Source organism: Chiloscyllium plagiosum, unplaced genomic scaffold, assembly GCF_037043375.1.
Source record: "Chiloscyllium plagiosum isolate Xiang-an unplaced genomic scaffold, Cpla_swu_hap1 HiC_scaffold_7, whole genome shotgun sequence".
Taxonomy (NCBI): domain Eukaryota; kingdom Metazoa; phylum Chordata; class Chondrichthyes; order Orectolobiformes; family Hemiscylliidae; genus Chiloscyllium; species Chiloscyllium plagiosum.
In genome coordinates, this window is record NW_028270145.1 from 15,466,517 (window position 1) to 15,493,167 (window position 26,651).

The following is a 26,651-nucleotide window of genomic DNA, read 5'->3' on the forward strand; positions in this document are numbered from 1 at the left end:
TGTTTTCTGTGAGACTCCTTACTAGAGGTGGGAATGTTTCTAATTCTGTGGAACTCAAGCATGTGATGCCAAACTCCAGTTCTCCTGTTTAAGATTGTAATCTCATGCCTGCATATGCTGGTATTTATTATAAATTGTGTTGGAGATTGAAAGAAAACAAGAGACTGAGGCAAAAACACAGTGCTTGTCGTTTCCACAGGAATTCTTTTAAAGCGAGGTCCTGATCCTCCAATGATTCCACATTTTGTTGGGCTAGCTGATCCTAACCTGGATAATGGAATGGCCTCAGTGCCTTTTGTTGTTGAAGGGAAAATTGGCCATGTTTTCTGTTCATCAATGATCATGCTGGGAGGTTGATGTAAATAAAAGTTAGGTAACCGTATCAAAAAAAGAATAACGTCAAGGAAACTAAAAGAGGGAGGAAGGGAACAAGACTAATCCTGCACCTTAAAAACAGGACTGTCGCAGATACTGGGATAACACTGCTTCTACATCCATATTCCGTTTGCAAAATTGAAGATGATTGACGAATCAAGGAAAAAGGTGACAGTAAATCATAAATAATCGGATTAATCCATCATACTTCTCTCCATCCGTCCCATGACTATTTGCTTTCCTGGAACACGGACACTGCGCATGCAAAGTGAGCTTCCAGCAATCAACTCGCTGTTTAAGGTGCACCTGGCAAACTCCAGAAAGACTATCGCAGTACTTGAAGAGGCAGTAAGGGACATTAAGTGGCAAGATTCACTCCAAAGAGTGGATTCAGTGATCCATTGAAAGATTCATCCAAAACAAAATTAAATCTTTGAGACCAGCCGCTCCACCAAAGCCCTGACCCCAACCCTCACCACCCCTTTCTTTGGAGGAATTCCAGCCTTTACTTTCCAAAGACTTTCATAAGGCAGTTACAGAAAATTATGTCAAGTGGTGTAACCTTAAACTAGGATTTTTCAGCTACTAATTCCCCTCATAATATGAAATCTTCCTAGTGTAAGATAAGGCCATCAGGCTTATAACTGGAAATCTTGCACTCAGGTGGGAATAGCCATAATCTTTTTAAATGAGCTGTTATAACAATAGAATTCTATGCTACCTTAAAATAGCCCAACATCCTCCTCAGAAGATGAGCAACAGATAAAAGTTGAGAGTTCCCCTTGAAAATTGTATTTTCTTCTAATTCAACTGAATAATGATTCTCTTACAAACTATTCTCAAAGGTGAAATTATGAAGAATCACTTCTGTAATCCAACACTGCTAGTGGGAAGCTAGATTCACAAGCAGCAACTTGCAAGAAATTTGTACCAAATACTAGAAGGCAAGGTCAGAGATGTGATACATTCTTGCATATTATAAAGTGGAGGAAACTCTCTAGAAGCTTGTACTTGACACAGTGGGATTCATATTTTCATGGACAGTCACAATGACTTTATTAGGATGTTAGTTGTTTGTAAGTTGGCAATAGTTCTTTAAAACTTAACAATGCATTTACAAAAATTAATTGCTGTATTGTATTATTTATTGAAAGACCACTTGTATGAAATTGGTACAGTTTATACATTTTAACATCAATGCAGGACAGACATATTGATGCATTGTCAGTGCAACTAATACCTTTACATTCAGTGATGTTTTACTGCAGGAAAATCTGTTTACCTCGGCAATAGTGTTTAATGAAAACAAAGACTGGTTATGAACTGCTAAACTGCTACATGGATATATATTATAACATATTAACTATATTGAATACTATGGCTGCTAAAACTTGGGCTATCTTCAACAGCACAGCTTAAAACCAAAGTTCCTCTTTGTAATTTACAGTGTTTCCAACACATCTGAAATCTTAGTCTGGATTCTAACCTCTTTATACCCCAAATCCATTATTCTCATTATGATAAATCTTCCAAAGGTTTTTGCCTTTAGTTTACTCTGGTTTATCCAGTTTTTCATACAGAAGCCATATGAACCCTTTGACATTAAAATGTAAGACAAATCTTAGACATGTGTAATTTTACTTACAAAAGTACAGTAGATTTTACAGTGTACTGTTCTCAACAAAATATGTTTTGGTTGTGCACAGCAAAAATGACAAATAATGGAGCAAAGCCTGGACCCGCTAACAGAAAACATAATGCAGCTTTTTCACAATCGCAACTGGGAGATTTGTGCCGTACAATGTGGACTTCCAAAAATATGTCAGTGCAGTGATTCAGGTGCATAAAAGTTATGAGCTATGAACTTTTGATAGCAGCCTCATGGTACAAGGCTGTGCAGCAAACAGAAACCAGGCCTTTCCCAATAGAGAATAAATCAAAACTGGGAGTCAAGATTCTGTGTGTGAGGAATCAAATTGTAAGCAAATCAGGGCTTGCATTTATCTGGAGTATTTCAGAACCTCAGGTCATTCCAAAATTCTTTACAATCAACAAATTACTTTTGAAGTGTAATCATTATTGTAATATAAAAAACGTGTTGACCAATTTGCACTAAGCAATGCTCTGAAAACTGTAATAATGAGGACATGATCTGTTCTAATGATGCTTGCTGAAAAACAGATTTTGGGCAAGATAGCAGGTAAAAACCCTAACTCTTATTTGAACAGTACCATGCAAAATTTACACCATTTGAGGGGCATACCTAGTCTCAGTTAACAGCTCACTGGGGTGGCATGGTGGCTCAGTGGTTAGCACTGCTGCCTCACAGCTCCAGGGACCCAGGTCCGATCCCAGCTTCAGGCGACTGGCTGTGTGGTGTTTATATATTCTCCCTGTGTCTGTGTAGGCTTCCTCCCACAATCCAAAAATGGGCAAGTTAGGTGAATTGGCCATGGTAAATTGCCCATAGTGTTCAGGGATGTGTAGGTTAGGTGAATTGATGAGGAGTAAACATAGGATAGGGGAATGGGTCTGGGTGGGCTACTCTTCGAAGGGCCAGTGTGGTCTTGTTGGGCCGAAGGATCTGTTTTCACACTGTAGGGATTATGTGAATGTCTCCAACAGTGTGGCACTGCCTCACTATTAAACAGAGGTGCATTGTAGTTTGCATGTACAAGGATCAAAGATGTGGCACAAATCCATGATCTTCAGACATTGAAATGGGGGTGCTACCACTCAGCCACATCTCACACCTTAGGGAGTTGAGTTCCTTTTTGCTTTGGAGTATAGTTGCAGATGACCTCATCCTAGAATCATAGAGACTCAACAGCATAGATGGTGACTATCAGCTAATCGAGTACATGTCCATACAGTAATGCAGTTAGTGCAAATCCTCCATTCTATCCCCAGAGTTCTACAGGTGTCCCTCAAATGTCCTTACAATTTCTTTTTGAAATCATTTTATCCACTTGCAATCATTTTATTAGCAGTAGGGATGATTGAAGCTTAAGGTTATTGCCAACATTCATTACGCAACATAGTTATGTGTCCAAGGAGACATAAATAAAATTTGTGAGTAAGAAAGCAAGCTCTTTCAAACAAGAAAAGTTGTTGACTAAGTTACAAAAAAGCCACTGAAGCGAGCAGTTCACATTACTCACTGCAACAATCATAATTTGCATTTATGGATCAACTTTATTTATAAAATCATGAGGGGCATGGATAGGGTAAATAGACAAAGTCTTTTCCCTGGGGTCAGGGAGTCCAGAACTAGAGGGCATAGGTTTAGGGTGATAGAGGATAGAGGAAAGATATAAAAGAAACCTAAGGGGAAACTTTTTCACAGAGAGGGTGGTGCGTGTATGGAATGAGCTGTTAGAGGAAGTGGTGGAGGCTGTACAGTTGCAGCAATTAAGAGGCATTTGGATGGGTATATGAATAGGAAGGGTTTGGAGGAATATGGGCCAGGTGCTGGCAGGTGGGACTAGATTGGGTTGGGATATCTGGTTGGTATGGATGGGTTGGATTGAAGGGTCTGTTTCCATGCTGCACATCTCTATGACTCTATGACTCAAAGCATCTTTGGACGTGTTGACAGGTTTGAGGATGCCAAACCAAAGAAGAAAATGTTAGGAGGAGTAGCTGAACTCAGAAGCAGTGGGTTTTGTGGAGGGAGTGCTGGAGTAGGCAGCCTTAATAGTTGAAAGCTTGGTCATCATTGTTTCTGCGAAAGGTTGCTGGAAGCATAAGAGGTTGAGGCCAGATGAATAAGGGTATGAGTAGAGTTATAGATCTAGACTAGGTGACAGTGGTAAGCAGCAACCCCATGGAATGATTTAACTGCAATAATGAGAGGTTTAAAGTGAAGGGATTCTTGGAGTCAGGCCACATAAGATATGCATGGTAGTTGAATTGGGCTGTGCTTGCTTTGAGACAAGAAACTGGAGGCAGGGTTTTGAATGAATCTAGATTTATTGCACCAAAAGATGAGAGACTGGCCAAGGGAACATTGAGGAAATTGAGTCTGGAAATGACAAAGGAGAGTTCCAACAGCACGTGAGCTGTCAGGGAAATGGAGCAAGTAATATCGCAGAGCCCGAAATAGGCAGTCTTCGTAGTATAGTCAGTTCTGATGTAACGTGATAGTTCCTTCTTGCGCAATGTCACGTTATAAGAAAATCGTGCATTGCCATGCCATTTAAACTAATGAGGCATGAATCACGTCATAGCTAATACAGGTAAGAAAAGTTCGCATTCTACAGATAACTGTCTAAATTCTTCAATCACGTTAAAGCCAATTTGCATTGAAGAAACACACGTTATAGCAAAACTGACTACACTGGGAATGTGGGGTTTGAGGTTGAGCTTAGGTCAAATTGGATATTGCATCATGTACATGTCAATGTGTGCAACAACACTGTCAACAAGAAGCAAGGTGGGAATAGGTTATCTCCTTGCTCTTTTAACTGCCAAATGGAAGATGACACCACAGGAATCTGGAAAATCATAGATGCAAATACTTTTTACATGGTGAGAATTATCATTAAAATTCTCCTGTGGATATTATCTCCTGTGCTGCTGTTGTTTCAACATAAAAGGCCCCATTTGAATTCTTTACAGTTTTTTACATGAGTTGCCTTAACTGAAATGTTATCATAATTTGAAAAAAAAACAGAATAATTACAGTGATAGTTACCATAGTCCCGTAAGGCTGCTCTCCTTTATTAGAGAGGGATGACAGGAGGTGAACTTAACCTGAGGGTCACCACGTTGCTGGTGATGGGCGGGGGCAAGACCTCAGCTTTTGCAGGAATTGAACCCCTACTTTTGGCATCACTCTGCCTCACAATCCAACTGTCCAGTCAGCTGAGGTCACTGAGTCCCATAATAATTATACAGTGAGGTTTAATTGCAATAATGACAGTGGTAGTGTTCCCACCTTTGAACCAGCCTGGGTTCAACTCCCACCTTCTCCAGAGATGTACAAAAATATCTCTGAACAGGTTGTTTAGAAAATATCTACAAATGCGAAGTCAGATTAGTACCACCACACTCAATATGAACTCCCTCATTACTGTGTAGGAAATGTTCAAAGGAGAAGATTAAACAATTATAGTCTACATCCCTAGGACATCTGATCTTATGCCTGTTTGAAAAAATAGTTTCACGTGGCCCTATTATAATTAATTATGGGGCATATTTGTGCACACTAAGCTCACTGATTTTAAATCAACTTGCTCAATCCTACAACCATGTAAGTCCAAATTCTCCCAGTTAGAAAAATACTTGCACCCAAAATATTCTACAGACTCCATTGAATATTTAAACACTTGGCTATAATAGCAATTATACTATTTAATCAAACACTGCACTTGTTATTGCAGTTTAATAGATATTTGAGAAGGTAATGCTTCTGCTCAAAAGAGTGGAGATTATATTAAGCGACTGCCTCTAACATGGAGCACTCTGTTTCTGTGGTGTCCTTAAGTCTCGTGATACCAGACTTGACAGAGTATTTGACGATGAAAGCTTTCATGAGATCGTATCTATAGTTTTTATTGATGAAGCTATAAAGTATGGGATTGGCACAGCAGTGTACTAGGGATAGACACTGAGTGATATGGAAAGCCATATATACGAAATTTTCCAGTTCACAGCTGAAAGATAAAAGGTTTAGAAACCACAAAAAATCAAGAAATAAAATTGAGTGATAGGGGAGCCAACAGATAAGGAAAATAATCACATAGACAAATATTATCTTTCGGCTATTTTTTCTTTCTGGGTCACTTGTGACTGGAATGGCTGTTGCTAGGAGAAAGTAGAAAATTGCAATTATGGCAAATGGGATAATAAAGCCTACGATGATGCAGATCATTTCCATCCCAGCCATCCATTCTCTAAAGTTTTCTTCAGGATAAGCCAAATGGCAAATGGGTTTATTTTGATAATTGGGAGTCACTTTCAAGAAGAAGAAATCTGGAAGTGATATGAGAAAGGCAAAAATCCAAACAAACATGCAGATAATCTTACGGATCAAATCTTTCTTATGGTCAATGGAATCTCGGAACCACACCATTGATATGTACCTGTCCACACTCATGCAGGTTAGAAAGAAGATACTCCCAAACAGATTGACACTGAAGATGAGGTGAGTACTTTTGCACATAAATTGCCCAAATGGCCAGGTGCCGTGCTGAATGAGAGATGTGACCCAGAAAGGGAGAGTGACGACCACACACAAGTCTGCAATGGCTAGGTTTAGGATGTAGAAGTGGGTTTCGTATCTTGATCGTTTTGCCTTCACGTTCACGTAGACCACCACGATGTTGGCCACCAAACCGATGACAAAAATCAGGATATAAAAGAAAGATATGGTGTGCAGGATCGCGTTCTTAGAGAAATTGTGCAGACAGTGGAAAATCTCCCAGGTCAAACAGTCAGAGTCATTTACACAAGTGGTCCAGGTCTGGTTCATTGTGGTGAGGTTTTGTTCATCCCAGTAATCCCAGAGGCTGATTAAATCAGCGGCTGTCATGGTGATCAGATAAGATCAGATTTCAGAGAGATCTGTAAAAACAAAGAAAAATCTAAAGACTTCATCTTTTTGATTCATTGAAATAATTTTAAATGCTTAGCTCAATTACCAGCATTCCTCATATATAATTTCATATCCCCGTCCATAAGGAAAGCTGACAGGAGGGATGGGAGGAATGATAATGCAGTAGATAATCATGAACTGACCCCCAAAAAGTGTGACAAAATAGTGCAACCATCGTATATTATCTCACTAAAACCTATCTTCAGCCTGACCAGTGCAATTAGTTAGTAACATCAAATTTAAAATCTGAAAGATAAACATAACATTAGGTTCACAACATTCCAGAAACAAACTAGGGAAACAAGCTGCTTTCAATAAGCCATGTCTCTAACTGGACTGAAACTCATTCCAGACTGATTCTCATCACTTTTCTTAAGGCTGACTTATTTCACTTTAAAAAGAAACCTCTTAAATTTCTGTACTCCTTTTCAAAAAAAAAAATTCTCTGGATGTGGGTGTTACTGACAAGTCCAGAATTTGTTCCCAATTCCTAATCCCGACTGGAGTTAACTGAGTGGCTTGCCAGACCACTGTTTAAAGGCAGTTAAGAGTCAAGTATGTTGTGTGGAGCTGTAATGACATATAGGTCAGATTAAGTAACCACAGCAGGCTTTCCTCCTTAAAGCACACAAGTTAATAAGTTCTTTTTTCAGACAGTTTCAGTGTCAAGTTTATTGTTATTAACTATATCTTTCCTGACTTTTAAAGAAAAACTCAACTTAAATTCTCAGACTGCAATGGTGTGATTTGAAAACACATATCCTAAATAATTGGTTTAGGTCCTCTTGATTCCGAGAACCCTCCAGTACTATTTTTGCCTTAAAGAAAATGCAAAATTGGTTTCGTTCGAAAATACAGCACAGTAGTTCTAACCACATATTATACCATGTTAATGCCCATCACAGTGGAACAATTTGCTTCATAGTATATTTTGTTTGTGCATGTTAAGTTGATACATATTTAGTCTATTCTGTGTCAGCTTTAGCTTAGTTAGTGACTAAAAAACTGCAAATGCTGGAATCCAAAGCAGACAGGCAGGAGGCTGGAAGAACACAGCAAGCCAGGCAGCATCAGGCGGTGGAGAAGGGTTACAGTCCTGAAGAAGGGTTACACCTGAAACGTTGACTTCTCCACCTTCTGATGCTGCCTGGCTTGCTGTGCTCATCCAGCCTCCTGCTTGTCTGCTTTGGCTTAGTTAGGAGCATGCATACTTGTACATCATAAAATCTGGGCTCAAGTCAGAACTCAAGCACAGAAATCGAAGCTGGTGCTCAACTGCAATTTAAAGGAACAGCTGCAATTTATTTTCACTTCATTCATAAGATCAGTATTTATTGTCCAATTCTAAATGATTGGAAGTGATGGTGAGCGGGTTTCTTGAACTGCTGGCTTCCATGTATTAGGCATACCCATCGTGATGTTAGGGAGGGAATTCCAGGATTTTATCCTGGTGATGCTGATGGAATTATTGCACAATTCCAGGTTAGAATGGTGTGCAGCTTGGATGGGAACTTTCAGGGGGTGGTCTTCCCACGCATTTATTGTCCTTGTCCTTTTAGGTGGTAGAGATCATGGGTTTGGAAAATGCTGTTGCAAAAGCCTGACTGAGTTAATGCAGTGTATCTTGTAAATTATAGGCACTGCTGTCATTATGTGTCAGTGGTGAAGGATTGAATATTGAAGCTGGTAGGCAGGATGCCAATCAAGTGAGCTGCTTTATCCTCGTTGTCATGCTACACTCACCCTGGCAAGTGGAGAGTATTCCATCACCCTCCTGACTTGTGTCTTCTAGATGGTGGACAGGCTTTCAGGAGTCAAGAAGTGAGTTACTCACTATAAGGTGTTGGTTAGCTCAATTGGCTGGAAACTGTTTTGCCAACAGTGTGAGTTCAATCCCACACTGACTGAGATTACCGTGAAGGACTTTCCTTCTCAATCTCTCCCTTCACCTGAGGCGTGGTGACCCTCAGATTAAACCACCACTAGTTTTTTCGCTCCTTAATGCAAGAGTCTGGTAGGACTATACTGAATTTACCTTACTCACAACAGAATTTCTAGCTGCTGTTGTAGACGCAACCTCCTGTTGTAGACACAATATTTATACTATTGTTTCTGATCAAAGGTAACACCAAAGTGTTGATAGTGAATGATTCAATGATAGTAATATCAGTAAATGTTAAGGGAAATGGTTGGATTCTCCCTTGTTGGAGATGGTCATTGCCTAACACTTGTATGGCATAAATGTTTCTTGCCACTTCTCAGCCCAGCCTGAATTTTGTCCAGGTCTTGTTGTAATTGGAAATGGACTGCTTCAACATTTGAGGAGGAGTCACGAATGGTGCTGAATTTTGTGTAGTCATCAGCCCACCTTTGACCTTACGATGAAAGGAAGATTACTGATAAAGCAGCTGAAGATGGTTAGGCCTCGAACACAACCTGAGGAACTCCTGCAGTGATGTCCTGCGGATCAGATAATTATCATCCAGAACCACAACCACCTTCCTATGTGTCATATATCACTCCACTAATGGGGAGTTTTTTTTCCCTGATTCACATTGACTCCAGTTCTGTTGGAATAATTGATCTTACACCCAGTCAAGTGATGTCTTAATGTCAAGGGCAGTCACCCTCACTTTCACATTTGATATTGCCTATGATTGGCCCAAGGCCCTTTCAAGGTGAGGACCTAAGTGGCCCTAGCAGACTCCTAACTGAGTTTCAGTGCCAAGATTATTACTAAGCAAGTGCTACTTGAAAACATGGTCAATGACATTTTCCATTGCTTTGCTGATGCCTGAGGGAAGCTGGAACAGCAATTGGTCAGATTGGATTTAAAATTAGAATTAGATTTTAATGTCATATGTACTCAAGCACAGGGGCACATGAGACAGTGAAAGGTATATAAAGTTGCCATTTCCGCGCCATCTTAGGCACAAAGGTGCCTAGGTACAAAAGCTTCGGTGTAAATTTGGAAAGAAATTAAGTTAAAGATTCAGCATTACTATCCTAAAGCGGAGAAGGCGAGAAAATAAAAGCAGACAGAGCAGATGAGTCCGCACTGGCTCCAACTCAGATCTGCACTGGGGTTCATCTCAAAGCCGGGAGTGCTTAGGTCCATGCGAAGCTTCACCATGAGGCCGCACTAGGTTTCACCATGAGGCCATGCTGGCTTAACATGTCGCCACCGATGCTGTCTGAGGACAGGAAGTAAGTAGAAATGGAAAAAAAAGCCATAAAAGGAGAATGGGGGATTTGTCCTGCTTTTTGTGTATAGGATATACCTGAGTAATTTTCCAATTGTTGGGTATTTTAAAGTTTGGTAACTGTGCTGGAAGAGCTGGGCTGTGGGCGTAGCTAGTTCTGGAGCACACGTTTTCATGTATTATTGCTGGAACGCTGTCAGGGCCCATAGCCTTTGCAGTATCCAGTGTCTTCAACCGCTTCTTATTATCAGAGGGAGTCAATCAAACATGAAGACTGGCACCTGTGATGCTAGGGACCTGAGAAAGAGATCAACATGGATCATCCACTTGGCAAATCTTGTTGAAGATGTATCTACTTCAGCTTTATTTTTTGCACTGATGTGCTGGGCTCCCCCATCAGGGACTATAGGGAATAGCAAAACTGCAGTGGTTAGACCTGATCAGTTGTTTAAGGGCTTGCTTGTTCCGATCTATTGCTTGTTGCTTACACTGTTTGAATTATGTATAGTCCTGTCTCACAGTTTCACCAGCTGGGTGGAACACATTTTCAGAGATGCCTAGTGCTACTCCTGACATGCCTTCCTGCACTATTTATTGATCATAGAACATTGAACATCACAGCACAGTACAGGCCCTTCGGCCCTCGATGTTGCGCCAACCTGTGGAGCCAATCTGAAGCCTATCTATCCCACACTACTCCATTTTCATCCATATGTCTATCCAATGACCATTTAGATGCCCTTAAAGTTGGCGAGTCTACTACTGTACTAGGGCTGATCATCCAGTTAGATGGTAAGGGAAGAGTGTGGGATTTGCCAGCCACAAGGTTGCAATTTGTGTTTGAGTACAATTCTGCTGCTGCTGCTGCTGCTGCTGATGGCCCACAGCACCTCATGGATGCCAAATCTTAAGTTGCTAGTTCTTTTCAATGCCCATTCCACTTAGAATGGTAATAGCGCCACATAACATGCTGGAGGACTGTGCAGTGGTTAGTCCTAATACTGTCATGAGCAGATGCATCTGTAGCTAGATTGGTTAGGACGAGATCAAGCAAGTTTTTCCCACTTTTGGTTCCTTCACCACCTACCACAATAACCTTTAGCACCTAACCACTTCAATTGGGAATGCTGCTGCTGAGCCACTCTTGGTGATGGACATTGAATCTCCAACATGAAAGAGTGTTGCTGCATCAGTGGAGGGTGGGCTGTAGATGGCACTCAGTAGGGGATTTTCTTGCCCATGTTTGAATTGATACCTCAAGACTTTATAGGGTCTAGAGCCAATGATGAGGCAATGATGAGTTGTATCCTATTTGTGTTCCACTATGCCAATGGATGGTCTGTCCAGTTCATTCATTTTAACAGATTTCATAAGGGTAGATATAACTAAGAAATTTGATAGGCCATTCCAGAAGGCAGTTAAGTATCAACTACAATGCTGTGGATCTGGAGTCACATGGAGGTTATATGAGGTGAGATTTTCCTTCCCGAATGGACATGACTGAAGTGATGGGTTTTTATAAAAATCAACAATGGTTTCATTCAACCATACAATTTTTTTGTGGTCATCAGTAGGATAGCTTTTGTTTTAAAAGAAAAATCGAGACTCATTGAGCTCAAAATCTACCATAGTATAATTTTAACCCGTGCCCCTTTCTCAATTACTAGCCAAGTGATCATACCGCAATACTACCTAAAGGGAACTGGTTAACAAATGGTTCTTTGTGACAATAAATGATAGTTGCACGGCAATTACTTCTGATACTAGTATTCAATTCCAAATTGATGAATCAAATAAATTGCAATGGTTGGCTTTGAACCAATGCCCCAGAATATCAAGCTATTAATCTTCTAGTCCAGCAATATTACCACTACTGTACAACCTTTCATTATCAATACCTAATGAATGATGAGTGAGAGCCATTTGCTATAGGGAGAGGATGAATAGGCTGGGTTGTTTTCCCTGGAGCGTCAGAGACTGAGGGGTGACCTTATAGAGGTTTATACAGTCATGAGGGGCATGAATAGGATAAATAGACAAGGTGGGGACTCCAGTACTAGAGGGCATAAACTGAGAGTGAGAGGGGAAAGATTTAAAAGGGACCTAAGGGGCAACTTTTTCATGCAAAAGGTGGTGTATGTAAGGAATGAGCTGCCAGAAGAAGTGGCGGAGGCTGGTACATTTACAACATCTAAAAGGCATCAGGATGGGTATATGAATAGAAAAGGTTAGCGGGATATGGGCCAAGAGTTGGCAAATGGGAGTGGATTAATTTAGGATATCTGGTTTGCGTGGATGAGTGGGACCGAAGGGTCTGTTTCCATGCTGTATATCTCTATAACTCTTTGACATATATTATAGTGCTTCAACAACTCACAAAAGCATATGCAAGTGCTCTTCATGCAATTGATTTCTTCAAAATTCAATGACTATGTTCGGTAGGTAACAGAACAGACATGTCTCGCCTGCTATGACATGTGAGATGTGGTTAGTGATTTTATTCTTTTGTGAAAATATGAAACGGCAGCCAGGAATATAGCTGTGGGAGTGTTTTAACCTTCACTTGAACCATTGGAGGAGACAAATTCAACCTCAGTTTAAACCTTCATTTAATGGAAGTATCTGCAGCACCATAGGACTCCCTCAGCCCTGCACTGCAATATCAACCAAGACTATGTGCTCAAGTCTTGGAATGGAACTGGAAACAATAAATATCTGACTTAAACATTTGGAAGAGAGGTAATGTGACCAAGGAAAAATTAGGTAAAAAATGGTAGAATTAAATAGTTCCACAGACAGAAAAATCTCACAATTAAATTTACAATTAATTGTCATGGAAATGAAAATTAAATATCAATTTACCTGTTTATTGCACTCTAGAAAGAGTTAAATATGAATATGTCACAATAAATAGTATATGCCATTGACAAATCACAAAGACACTAAATATTCTTAAGGATCACAGAATGATGAAGTGAAAAGATTTCTCAAGGGCAAATCAATAGATAAAAAAAATTGGGAATTGTCTTTAAAAGTCTGTGATCTTATCAAGAAAAAATAGAAAATACAAGCAAGTGTTCAACTGAGAGAATATGAGTATTTAATAATGCATATGATATTTCTGAGAATTTCAAAATGAACAGATGTGTAATATAAGGGTACATTTCCAAATGTTTCAGTGCTCTGGCAAGCATACTGGAAATTTGGCTACAAGCCAAAGTTTGCATGGGTATGATTCTCCTTTCATGAAAAGCAATGGATAAAAAGAAACGTTTGCCTGTGAATTGGGTGTGGTCCCAAATTCCTCATGTGGTGTTGACTTGCAATGATTTATACTAAGAGAGTCAAATAAATATTTTAGAGTTCTTTTTATCATTCTGGTTGAGTGCAGTTGTCAGCATTTTATGGAATATATATCAAAGTGTCCTGAAGAAGAGTTATAGAGTCATAGATGCATCGAAATGTACAGACCCTTCGATCCTACTCGTCCATGCTGACCAGATATCCTAAATTAATCTAGTCCCATTTTCCAGCAATTGGCACATATTCCTCTAAATCCTTCCCATTCATATCTCCATCCAGATGCCCTTTAAATGCTGTAATTGTATAAGCCTCCAAAACTTCTTCTGGCAGCTCATTCCATACATGCACCACCCACTGCATGAAAAAAATGCCAATTAGGTCCTTTTTGAATCTTTCCTTTTAAATCTCACCCTAAACCTATGCCCTCTAGTTCTGGACTCCCCCACCCCAGGGAAAAGACCTTGTCTATTTATCCCATCCTTGCCCCTCATGATTTTATAAACCTCTATGAGGTCACCCCTCAGTCTTCGATGCTCCAGGGCAAAAGGCCCCAGCTTATTCAACCTCTCCCTATAGCTCAAACCCTCCAACCATGTCAACATCTTCATAAATCTTTTCTGAACCCGTTCAAGTTTCACAATATTCTTCCAATAGGAGGGAGATCAGATGTACATGCAATATTCCAAAGGTGGCCTAACCAATGTCCCGTACAGCCACAACGTGACCTAATAACTCTTATACTCTTTTTATGAATGGCTAAGAAGGATCTCCTCAACAGCAACCAATTAAGTGGCAAATGTCAAGGCTGCCATTCTAGTATGGCACCCATGCCCTCCACCTGCTCCATGATTTTCGCTTCCCCGGTCCCCAACGCCTTATTTTCACCATGGACATTCAGTCCCTGTACACCTCCATCCCCCATCACGAAGGACTCAAAGCCCTCCGCTTCTTTCTTTCCCGCCGTACCACCCAGTACCCTTCCACCGACACCCTCCTTCGACTGACCGAACTGGTCCTCACCCTGAACAACTTCTCTTTCCAATCCTCCCACTTCCTCCAAACGAAAGGAGTAGCCATAGGCACCTGCATGGGCCCCAGCTATGCCTGTCTCTTCGTAGGATATGTGGAACAATCCATCTTCCGCAACTACACTGGCCCCACCCCCCACCTTTTCCTCCGCTACATCGATGACTGTATCGGCGCCGCCTCGTGCTCCCACCAGGAGGTTGAACAGTTCATCCACTTCACCAACACCTTCCACCCTGACCTCAAATTCACCTGGACAGTCTCAGATTCCTCCCTCCCCTTCCTCGACCTTTCTATTTCTATCTCAGGCGACCGAATCAACACGGACATCTACTACAAACCAACCGACTCCCACAGCTACCTGGACTACACCTCCTCCCATCCTGCCCCCTGTAAAAACGCCATCCCATTCTCCCAATTCCTTCGACTCCGCCGCATCTGCTCCCTGGAGGACCAGTTCTAAAAACGCACATCCCAGATGGCCTCCTTCTTCAAGGACCGCAATTTCCCCCCCGACGTGGTCGAAGATGCCCTCCACCGCATCTCTTCCACTTCCCGATCCTCCGCCCTTGAACCCCGCCCCTCCAACCGCCACCAGGACAGAACCCCACTGGTCCTCACCTACCACCCCACTAACCTCCATGTACAGCGCATCATCCGCCGTCATTTCCGCCACCTCCAAACGGACCCCACCACCAAGGATATATTTCCCTCCCCTCCCCTATCAGCATTCCGTAAAGACCACTCCCTCCGTGACTCCCTCGTCAGATCCACACCCCCCACCAACCCAACCTCCACTCCCGGCACCTTCCCCTGCAACCGCAGGAGGTGCAAGACTTGCGCCCACACCTCCTCCCTCACCTCCCTCCAAGGCCCCAAAGGAAACTTCCATATCCGCCACAGATTCACCTGTACCTCCACACATATCATCTATTGCATCCTTTGCACCCGATGTGGCCTCCTCTATATTGGGGAGACAGGCCGCCTACTTGCGGAGCGTTTCAGAGAACACCTCTGGGACACCCAGACGAACCAACCCAACCACCCTGTAGCTCAACATTTCAATTCCCCCTCCCACTCCACCAAGGATATGCAGGTCTTTGGACTCCTCCATCGTCAGACCACAGCGAAACGGCGGTTGGAGGAAGAACGCCTCATCTTCCGGCTAGGAACCCTCCAACCACAAGGGATGAACTCGGATTTCACCAGTTTCCTCATTTCCCCTCCCCCCACCCTGTCTCAGTCAAATCCATCAAATTCAGCACCGCCTTCCTAACCTGCAATCTTCTTCCCGACCTCTCCGCCCCCACCCCACTCTGACCTATCACTCTCACCTTGACCTCTTTCCACCTATCACATTTCCGACGCCCCTCCCCCAAGTCCCTCCTCCCTATCTTTTATCTTAGCCTGCTGGACCAACTTTCCCCATTCCTGAAGAAGGGCTTATGCCCGAAATGTCGATTCTCCTGTTCCCTAGATGCTGCCTGACCTGCTGCGCTTTTCCAGCAACACATTTCCATATCTGCCATTCTAGTATGGATGGTTGACCGACCAATCAAATGCCAGTAGCTTCAGCAGCAACGTGAAGGAGTACATCTTCAGGATAAGGATGCATTGACGGCTCTGCACATTCCAAACTGGTTAGACTAGGGTTGTGCAGACCAGGCTGGTGGACCTAGGTGATTAGGATATGTGGGGGAGGGGCTGTTTGAGGACTAGCAGTGTTACTGATGTGGTGAATGCCATAACCATCAAGAAGCCCTTCTCTCAGCCATGCCTCAACTATAAAGAAAAGGGACCCCACACTCCTACCTATTGGGACGCTGCCTGAGTCTCCCCAGGGAGCAGTGAAACCCCCCCTATTCCCACTTCAACACTGGCAATAACCTGACAGAGGTGGGAAGTGGCCCTTAATTGAGCATTTAACTAGCTCAAAAGGGCCCTACGCAGGCAATGCTTCTGTTATCCACCCTACCATTGTCAACATAACACGGCAATGCAAAAACATTATGTCGATCATATGCTGCTTTACTGCCCTTTTTTGACAATCTTCCTAACTCCCAGGCTGATCCCAAAGCAATGGTAAAATGCAGATTTTACTCGATTCTAACAAAAGCCCAAATTTTCCCGTGAGAGCAGAGAAATCTGGGTGTGAGCTGGCACACCGCACACTGTAATTGTTGATAAAGTTGGAACGTCCGACAAGCTGATTTGCACTGTTCAGGATACAACGTAAAAGTCTCCAGTATTGAACTCAGGGTGAAAGACTACAGGTGGATGAAGGGACATACCTGGAAATCCTATGCTGGTTAATCTTTTGTCTAATTCAGAGTTTGCCTGGTGTAAATGACTACCCTTACTGACCTGAACACACTCCAACTGACCATCAACGGCCAATGAGACCACAGCTCAACCCAACTATTCACTCATGCACCCACTCAGGCTGGATTTTACATTTCTCATTGGGGTGAGGGAGACCAAATGGAATATGAATGCTCCACTTGTTCCTTCTCTAGTCATCCCAGCTTGTCCACTCAGATGTTAGATGGCTAATAATGTCTTTCTGGTGGGAAGAAGGCCAACATACAACAGCAAATCGTGGGTGGACAGACTCTACACCCCACTGGTATGGTAGGCTGGGACAGTCTGCAAAAGAGGGGTAATGTTGTCAACAAGGAAGTTGGTCAGTTACAAATTTAAGAACCACCTCCTCTCTAAATGTCTGCACTTTATATGAGAGGTTCAAAAAAACTCAACTTTTTAAAAAAATTACAGATGTTATCACCTACACTAATGGAATCCTCTATTACATGAAACCATTTTCCCAGGAGCCGTCATTATTTTGCCTTTGTGCTACCCTGCCATTGCTGTCATAAATAACTTCCAAATTTTCTCAAATCCCACGCTTGTAAAATGCAGCAGGCAACAAATTTTTAAAAAATTCAGTCGATGGACCCATTAAGGAGCTAAGTGGCTCATTAACTGGTGATTTCAAAATGCTGGATGGGATGCTCATTTCCAACCTATCCCTGCTGAAAATGTGTTGCTGGAAAAGCGCAGCAGGTCAGGCAGCATCCATGGAACAGGAGAATCGACGTTTCGGGCATAAGCCCTTCTTCCGGAACCTATCCCTCCAACCTATCCCTCCCAACCCACTCTCTCACCAATTTCACAGACTGCTACGATAACCTTGATCACAGCCTTTATTTTGTTCAAATGGGACAACTGCTGGTTCTGATTTGTGCACTGAAAATCCAAATGCGTCTCCTCACTCTTGCATATACATTCACGAAAAAAGTCAAGACCTTTATTTACTTAACCGAAAAGGCAACACCATTTCCTTCAACTCTGCTGCAATTGTGGGACTTACCTTGGAGTGGCTGCATTGGTCGTTTTTGTCTTTCAACTGAGATTAAAGACTTGGCTGGAAATTGGAGCTGTTCCGTCATGAAACAGAAAGCTTTGCAGTGTACCTAATGTACCTAACATTGTCATCGACATGGAAGATCTGAGCCAAAAAGTGGGAGTGGGAATACAAACACATTTTATATGTACTGTAAAAGGAGAAAGTGAGGTCTGCAGATGCTGGAGATCAGAGCTGAAAATGTGTTGCTGGAAAAGGGCTTATGCCCGAAACGTCGATTCTCCTGTTCCCTGGATGCTGCCTGACCTGCTGCGCTTTTCCAGCAACACATTTTCAGCTATGTACTGTAAAACACAAGATAGAACTCAAGAGAAGCATATTTGCCTAAAGAACGGTTAGAAATTGGAACTCCTGACCACAATGAATAGATACTTTTTCAATGAGATGGACAGCATGGGTAACCAACCTTGCTTTGGCACTGCAGAGTAGTTAAGGGGCAACTGCATTATTGAGGATCTGGAGTCACGTGCAAATCAAACTAGGCAGGTATATCATATTTTCTAATTCCATGAACACTAATTTGCATTTTGTAAGTGCGATTTGAATTCCACCAGCTGACATGTTGGGATTTCAACCCATTGTGTCTAAAGCATGAACGCAGGCAGCTGGATGGCCTGTCTAGCGACATTGCCACTAGTCCTGTGCTTTCCTTTAGGGTATGAATTCTTCTCCCTGAGCGAGAAAGGTTGTGCTAATCGGAATGAGAAGGGATGAGAGAACGCTCATGCGGAGCCTAAGTCCCAACGAGAACCTTTTGGGGCCGAGTACCTTGTTTACCCCCCACCCCCATCCTTCAGTGCAATAAAGACTAAAATAATGCCTCGCTAATAATTCAGTGAGACGATGGTGTTCCAGTTCCTCTTTACTGATCCCAGCAACAGTGTATCCTTAGTCAGTCAGGGATGTAAAGAAATCAACTCTGCTCCCGCTCTCGATCAAAATTCACTGATTCTGACTGAAAAACGTGAACACCGTCTCAGTCTTAATGTACAAGCAACTCGGAGACTTCAGTCGACAAAGAAAAAAAAACTCCGGTTACTGGCCTGCACTTGTCTTTTCTTTCCTGGACTGTGGCACCCCACCCACATTTCATGAAGAAGCACTTAAGGAGAAACCACGCAAGAAGAGGTCAGGTCTCCGACCTAGCAATTCCAAAGCAAACAGCAGAGTTTGTTTTTTTCAACCGACAGCTATATTAACCGTGAAGGAAAATGAGCACAAGAAGTCCATGCATCTGAGAAACGCGCTATTCAACATTTTTACAAGCTATTAGCACTTGAATCCAAATCTTAGATTCAGAAAGGGTTTGATTTTGAGCCTATTTGTTAATAGTGTAAACATGGTGTGGTGGCCTCAGGCAATGTGCTTTGGCTGAGTCTGCACTGATGGCACAGAGATCTTACCTGGGGGAAGAGTATAGAGCCTGGCTTCTTACTCAATAAGCGAGACCGGCTGCAGTTCAATGACTTGCTGGCTGACCAAGAGCTTGCACATGAAGCATGGTAATTTTGCAGGAAGATGCCGACCGAACACTTATAAAGCCCCAAATTAGTTACCGAGGAGAGGAGTTATCAGCTTTCACTCTCGCACGAATGAACCTGCAGCGCTTGATATCAGTCATTTCTGAGACACTTTTAATATCAATAAGCAGTCCAACTGCTGGGAGCTATCAAGGCTCGCCCACAACAGCTCCAGTTGATAACAACAGTCAGTTCTACACAACTTTTCTTTCGCCGGTGTTTACACACACAAGCAGGCTTTACACACACAATGCCACGGCTATCGTTGAGGACGGAACATGTCTAGAGTTTAGTTTCGGTTAAATGGATCAAAGAAAAATAAAAGCTCACACGTTACCTGCAATCCGCCGCTCTCGCTCTTCCGAGCTGTGTTACTGGAAATTCCTTCTGCTGTGTCGTACGGATTCCGTGTTCCGAGGAAGACGCCTCCAAACGGAACTCAGGGGTTAGTAAATGGGCAGTTCCCTCTTAGAGAAATTAGTGGATCAGGCTATCACGTTTTTCGGCATCCAGGAGTTATCCATGCTTGTGTAATATCCAGAGTTATTATTACCAACCGAAAACGCTGAAACTGTGTTTATCTACTCGGTTGTTATTTTAATGCAAAAGCGAACAGTTGAAAGATGAGTTCAAAGAAAAGCTTATTCATTTTGCTTCTTTGCAAATTGCAGTGATAAATATGAGGGGAGGATGGGGGGTGGGGAGGAGATGAGGGGAGGAAGGGGGTTTGAGACCTGGACAATCAGAGAACCATAGAAAATAGGTGCAGAAGTAGGTCATTCGGCCTTTCCAGCCTGCACCACCATTCAATATGATCATGGCTGATCATGCAATCTCAGTATCCCATTCCCACCCTCTCCCCATACCCCTTGATCCCTTTAGCCACGAGGGCCACATCCAGCTTCTTACTGAATATATATCTAATGGACTAGCCCCAACAGCTTCGTGTGGGAGACAATTCCACAGATTCACAACTCTCTGAGCGAAGGAATTCTTTCTCATCTCATTCCTGAACTGCTTACCTCTTATTCTTAGACTGTGACCCCTTGTTCTGGACTTCCCCAACATTGGGAATATTTTTCCCACATCGAGCCTGTCCAATCCCATCACGATTTTATGTTTCCACAAGATCCCCTCTCATTCTTCTAAATTCCGGCGAATACAACAAGCCCATTCGATCCAATATTTTCTCATGTCAGTCCTGCCATCCCAGGAATCAGTCTGGTGAACCTTCGCTGTAAGTAAGAATGCCCTTCCTCAGACTAGGAGACCAAAACTGCACACAATACTTAGGGTGTGACTCACCAAGAACCTGTATAACTGCAGCAAGACGTCCTTACTCTGATATTCAAATCCTCTTGTTATGAAGGAGAGCATGTCATTAGCTTTCCTCACCACCTTGCTGCACCTGCATGCCAATACTCAGGTCTCATTGCACCTCACCTTTTCCTAAACTGCCATCATTCAGATAACATTCTGTCTTCCTTTTTTTTGACCAAAGTGGATACCCTCATGTTTGTCCACTCAGTCAATCTGTCCAAGTTGCCCTGCAACCTCTTAGCATTCTCCTCACAGCACACACTGCCATCCAGCTTAGTGTCATCTGCAAATTTGGAGATATTGCTTCAATTCCTTTGTCTAAATCATTAATGTATATTGTGAACAGCTGCGGTCCCAGCACTGAACCCTATAGCACCCCACTCATCACTGCCTGCCACACTGAAAAGGACCCCATTATTCCAACTCTCTGCTTCCTATCTGCCAACTAGTTCTCTATCCATGCCAATACATTACCTCTGATACCATGAGTTTTAACTTTCCTTACCAATCTCTTATGTGGAACCTTGTCAAAAGCTTTTTGAAAGTCAAGATATACAACATCTACTGATTCACCATTGAGTATTTTACTGGTCATATCTAAAAAATAATCCAGAAGATTTGTCAAGCATGATTTCCCTGAGTGAATCTATGCCTACTAGAACCAATTCTGTCGCCATTTCCAAGTGTTCTGTTATTACATCATTAATGATTAACTCCAGCATTTTCACCACCACCGACGGGATTAATGCTAACCAGCCTATAATTCCCTATTTTCTGTCTCCCTCCTTTCTTAAAGATTGGAGTTACATTAGCTATCCTCCAGTCTATTGTTACTCTTCCAGAGTCTACAGAATGCTGGAAAATGATCGCCAGTGCATCCGCTCTTTCTCAGGCCACTTCCTTAAGTACTCTGGGATGCAGAGCATCTGGCCCTGGAGACTTATTGGGTTTTAATCCCATCATTTCCCCAATATCATTTCCTGACTATGAAGGATTTCCTTCAGTTCCTTGTTCATGCTTGACCCCATGTTCCCTCACATTTCCTGAAGGCTATTGGTGTCCTCCTTAGTGAAGACAGATTCTAAGTATTTGTTCACCTGGTCTGCCATCTCTTTTTTGTCCATTATGAATTCACCTGATTCTAACTGCAAGGGACCTACATTTGTCTTCACCAGTTGTTTTCTTTTCACACATCTACAGAAATGTTTGCAGTCAGTTTTTATATTCTGTGCAAGCTTACTTTCATATTCTACTTTCCCTTTCTGAATTAATCCTTTTGACCTTCTCTGCTGAATTTTAAATTTCTCCCAGTCCTCGGGGTTGCTGCTTTTTCTGGCTGGTTTATATGCTTCTTCTTTGACTTTAATGCTTGTTTTCCCTTCAATTCTTCAATGTATAATTTCAGTTACATCACACTGCAAATTTTTGCTATAAATTCTGTGTTACGATCAAGCCCTCCACAATCACCTGATGAAGGAGCGTCACTCCGAAAGCTAGTGTGCTTCCAATTAAACCTGTTGGACTATAACCTGGTGTTGTGTGATTTTTAACTTTGTTTTCCCTTGTTAGCCATGGTTGAGCTAGCTTCTTGGTTTTACACTTATGCCAGACAGGGATGTACTATTGTTGAAGTTCATCCATGTGTTCTTTAAATGTCTGCCATTGCCTATCATCAACAGTCAACCCCTTAAGTATCCTTGTCCAGTTTATCCTACCCAGTGCATGCCTCATACAATCCAAGTTAGCTTTCTTTAAGTTCAGAATCCTAGTTTCAGATTTAATTGTGTCACTCTCCATCTTAATAAAGAATTCTACTATATTATGTCCACTCTTCCCCAAAGGCTCTCACACCACAATGTTGCTAATTAATCCTCTCTCATTACACAAAACTCACTCTAGGATGTCCCCAACATCACAACTATTGTTTGGAGGCATGTACACAACACCCACTTATGTCTATTTCCCTTTGGTGTTCCGCAACTCCACCTATACAGATTCCACATCGTCCAGGCTCATGTCCTCCCTTACTATTGTGTTAATCTCCTCCTCAACAAGCAACACTATTCCCACCTCCCATTCCTTTCCATCTGTTTTTTTCTGAAAATTGAACAACCCAGGCCTTTGAGTTCCCAACCTTGGTGACCCAAGTGTATTGAGAGCATCCAGTACAAATGCAGGACTCCCTTTTTTCCGGAAGAGTGAGGCACTGTTGTCAGCATCAGAATGTCTCTGGGGCTGTGTCCACACCAGGAGCTGATTGATAGGTTTTCCAAAATACAGCAGATTTCTTCACACTTTCCCTGTTTAACCAAAGAGTCCAATGACACCAGGCACCTCATTCTCCTTTCACTCAGTTATTGCTCCACAGAGCTCAAAGAGGTGGTGATAATGTGCAGGTCCATGTATGCAGCCAGCATCAATTGGGTGATATCCTAGAAAATTCAACCTGCTGCTTCCATTTATACACTTGTTACAAAAAAGTACAGAATTGTTTTGCTGCAGCACCAGCTCTCTGAATGAGCACTGGGACTTGGTGATATTTTCCCACTCTTTCCCCATAACCCTGCCCATTTTTATTTAACTAATAATATAAAGTCTTTTTGAATGCCTCAATTGAACGTGCCTCCACAACACTTCCAGATAGTACATTCCAAACCTGAACACCTCACAGAGTTTTTTTCATATTGCACTTGCTTCTTTTGCAAATCTGTGGCATTTTATCGTTATTCCATCTATAAGTGGGAACAGATTCTCTGGCTGCCTGTCCAATCCTCTGAGCACTTCGTAAATTTCCACCAGTGCTCTCTGGTCACAGGATTGGCTGATCAGAACACTACTTTCCCTGTCTTTCTTTCCCAAGCTGCTTTCATTGGTTTGCAGGAGACAGAAAGTGACTTGTGATGATTCTGTCCCTTTAAGAGGTTATTTTGTCCTGGTGTTTTTGTTTTGCAGAGATGTTGTAAGGCAGAGATGCTGAACTGCCACTGAAGATGACTTGAGTAAACAGATTGGGAGGTCTTGGGTTTTTTTTGAATGAGTGTGGCCTGAATGAGTGTGGCCAGCTCTCACAGATCCAGATTTCTGGGTTTCAGCTTTTTCAGTAATATCAGAAGCTATTGGGGTCTCAGAAAAGTTGGAATCTTCAGTGAATGTCTCCTGGCTGTCACACTCTCTGAATTTTCTCTTGACTTTTTTCCCTCTTGGATTGGAGAACTGCATATGAAAATCTGTGTCTGAATTTTCCTTTTTGCCAAGGAGTGTGTTTATGTGTTGTTACTATATTGGAACATTTAATTAGTAATGGGTACTGTATGTATTATTCTGTTAATTTTCCAATCTGTTAATTTACTCTAAATTCCTCTTCTTTTTAAACTACAGTGAGTAAATAATTTGTGTTTTGCTTAACACTGAGTAGTTTGACCAGTCATATTGCATCTTTACGTTTGCCTTTTAAAATAAGAAATAGTTGGGGTTTAATCCACCTTCTTAAAATATTCGTGAGAAGATCTGGTCTGGTCCATAACGGGCTGGTTCGCAATTATTAAAACTTATTTTAACCGATTAATTAAAAGCCTCAGCTTACAATAACTGCTGACGGAAAGGTGAACTGTTTTCTTCAGACTTAAAGTGGCTTTTACTGCAGAGAGCAGAGAGAACACCTCAGCTGATGGAGATCTCATGGCTTCTCCCTGTTTGTTCACAGCCCTAGCTGTTCCGCTACCGGGAAACCAATCACATCGTTGTTTGAAAGCAGAAGGCCTTTGTCATCAATAAGTGGTTGCTATCCACAGATAAATCAGCTATTTGTTTTCGGCTGATTCTCCAGCTGTACTGGCTCCACCTCCTCTCTGCCTTCTCCTCCTACAGCAATTGTGTAAACAGTGTTTACTATGAATGTCAGGTTATTTTGCTTTTAAAACTTACAGTAATCTTTTGGCAATCTTCGGCGTTAAAATAGTCCACAATTAAAAATACAGAAATTAAAAAAAAAAGACTGTCTTTCACTCCAGGGAAGATTGAAATATTGTGGCGAGTTCCTCTGAAATTCCACTCTCAGCTCATAGAACATATGTTCTATGTTCTAATCTTGCATTTCATCTGGCCGTGTTGTCTTGTCAACCCCAAGTACCAATAGTTTACCTAATACCACCTCCTTATTAATTTTGAACCATTTTTGTAACTGAATTTCCTCCTCTATCCCCATGGGCTGAGTAACCTCTGCTTCCTTGGTAAAGATATATCCAAAATATTCATTTTGTACCTCAGCCATGCTGTAGTCTTCATGTGTAAATTGAATTTTGGTCTGTAATCAACTCCGCTCTGCCTTTCACCACAATTTGGGGATTCCCCTTTAAGTTAACGCCCAGTCTTTTCTCGTAATCTTTCCTTACTTATCATTTATTTTTCTCAACTCCCATCTGTAGCTCACCAATCTTATTTACTATACTTGGTTCAGTCACATGCATGGAATGTAACCCTGACACAGAAAGTTTTAATCTCTCCCTTACTTCAACTTCCTCTATTAATTTACTATTCTTTATTCTAGTGCTACTACCTGTCCCAGTACCCTGATATTACTGTCTAATATTCTCTTCTAGTTCTCAAATTCCAATTGTTAGTTTAAAACCTCCCCAACAAGCAGAGTTCCCTACCGGAAGCTCAGTCCTGGCTCATTTCAGATTCAACCTGTTCGGGTTGTACAGATATCATCGGCCTCAGAGCTAGTCTCAGTTCTCCAAGAATTTGCTGCCCACACCACAGCACTATCTTTCATTCATCTGCCTTATTATTCTCTCTCTGGCTGCAGTTGCGTATAGGATGGCATGATGGCTCAGTGATTAGCATTGCTGTCTCACAGCACGAGGGTCCCAGGTTTGATTCCAGCCTTGGGCGACTGTCTGTGTGGAGTTTGCACATTTTCCCCATGTCTACGTGGGTTTTCTCTGGGAAACAGGTCTGGTTGGGTTACTCTTCGGAGGGTTGGTGTTGGCTTGTTGGGCTGAAGGGCCTGTTTCCACACTGTAGAATCTTATCTAATCAGAGCACAGGGAGTGATCCAGAGATTAGTACTTTTGAGGTACTGTTTGCTCATCTTTGACAACTGCTTAAATTGTGATTGTAGGATCACAGTCTCCTTCCTATCTTTATCATTGGTATCAATGTGTAGGAGATTTTGTACCTGACATCTGTATGACAGTCAGAAGTATTTTTAGTTGATGCTAGCCCAACCATAAAGAACTATAGTAGATTATTCAGCAAAATATATGGCTGCTCTGGTGAAATTGTGACATAACTATGATGGGAGCTAGATATCCCGAGTCCTGGCCGAGCATTTTCACTTCTATCTGCTGCATTAATTGGCACCAATGCAGGAGGGGATTGGAGCTGGGACCTGATACTTTAAACAGGCAGACATTCAGCCTTCAGAGAAGGACTGTTGAGAACAGGCATACCTGACTGATGATTAGGGTGGAATTTGGTTTGCAGACCTGCGTTATAGCCCTGACCTAATGAAGTTTAAAAAAATGAAACTTTAATGACCTTATCTTTACTCAGAGAGTTGTGGGTGTGTGGAATGCAATGCCAGCAGTGGTGGTAGAGTCAGATACATTAGGGACATTTAAGCGACTCTTGGATAGACACATGGAAGTTAATACATTGAAGGGTATGTAGGTTAGTCTGATCTTAGAGTGGGATAAAAGGCCAGCACAACATTGGGGGCCGAAGGGCCTGTAGTATTCTATTATGTTCAATGTTCTATGTTCCTAAGCTTTCTTATAATCTATATCCGGAACCCATGTCTTTCCTAGACATTACCAGCTAGTTGGAAGTGCAATACCTCAAGGAGCAAATAAGATATTTCTTTCTGAACCTGTACAAAT

At 42.1% G+C, this 26,651-nt stretch overlaps 1 protein-coding gene across 2 annotated transcripts; it reads right to left on the reverse strand.

Annotated features, from left to right (window-relative positions):
- Positions 1 to 1,502: 1,502 nt before the first annotated feature.
- On the reverse strand, positions 1,503 to 19,876 carry LOC122551338 (atypical chemokine receptor 3-like). 2 transcript variants are annotated; one of them, XM_087988767.1, is made up of 2 exons: positions 19,787 to 19,876; positions 1,503 to 6,942 (listed from the first exon to the last, which is right to left on the reverse strand). In XM_087988767.1, the coding sequence occupies exon 2, from the start codon at positions 6,908 to 6,910 to the stop codon at positions 5,813 to 5,815; it is 1,098 nt and encodes a 365-aa protein (XP_087844893.1). In that variant the 5' UTR covers positions 6,911 to 6,942; positions 19,787 to 19,876; the 3' UTR covers positions 1,503 to 5,812. The 2 variants fall into 2 exon arrangements, with proteins under 2 accessions (XP_087844893.1, XP_087844894.1); XM_087988768.1 differs by lacking the exon at positions 19,787 to 19,876 and adding an exon at positions 19,333 to 19,514.
- Between the last annotated feature and the right edge of the window lie 6,775 nt (positions 19,877 to 26,651).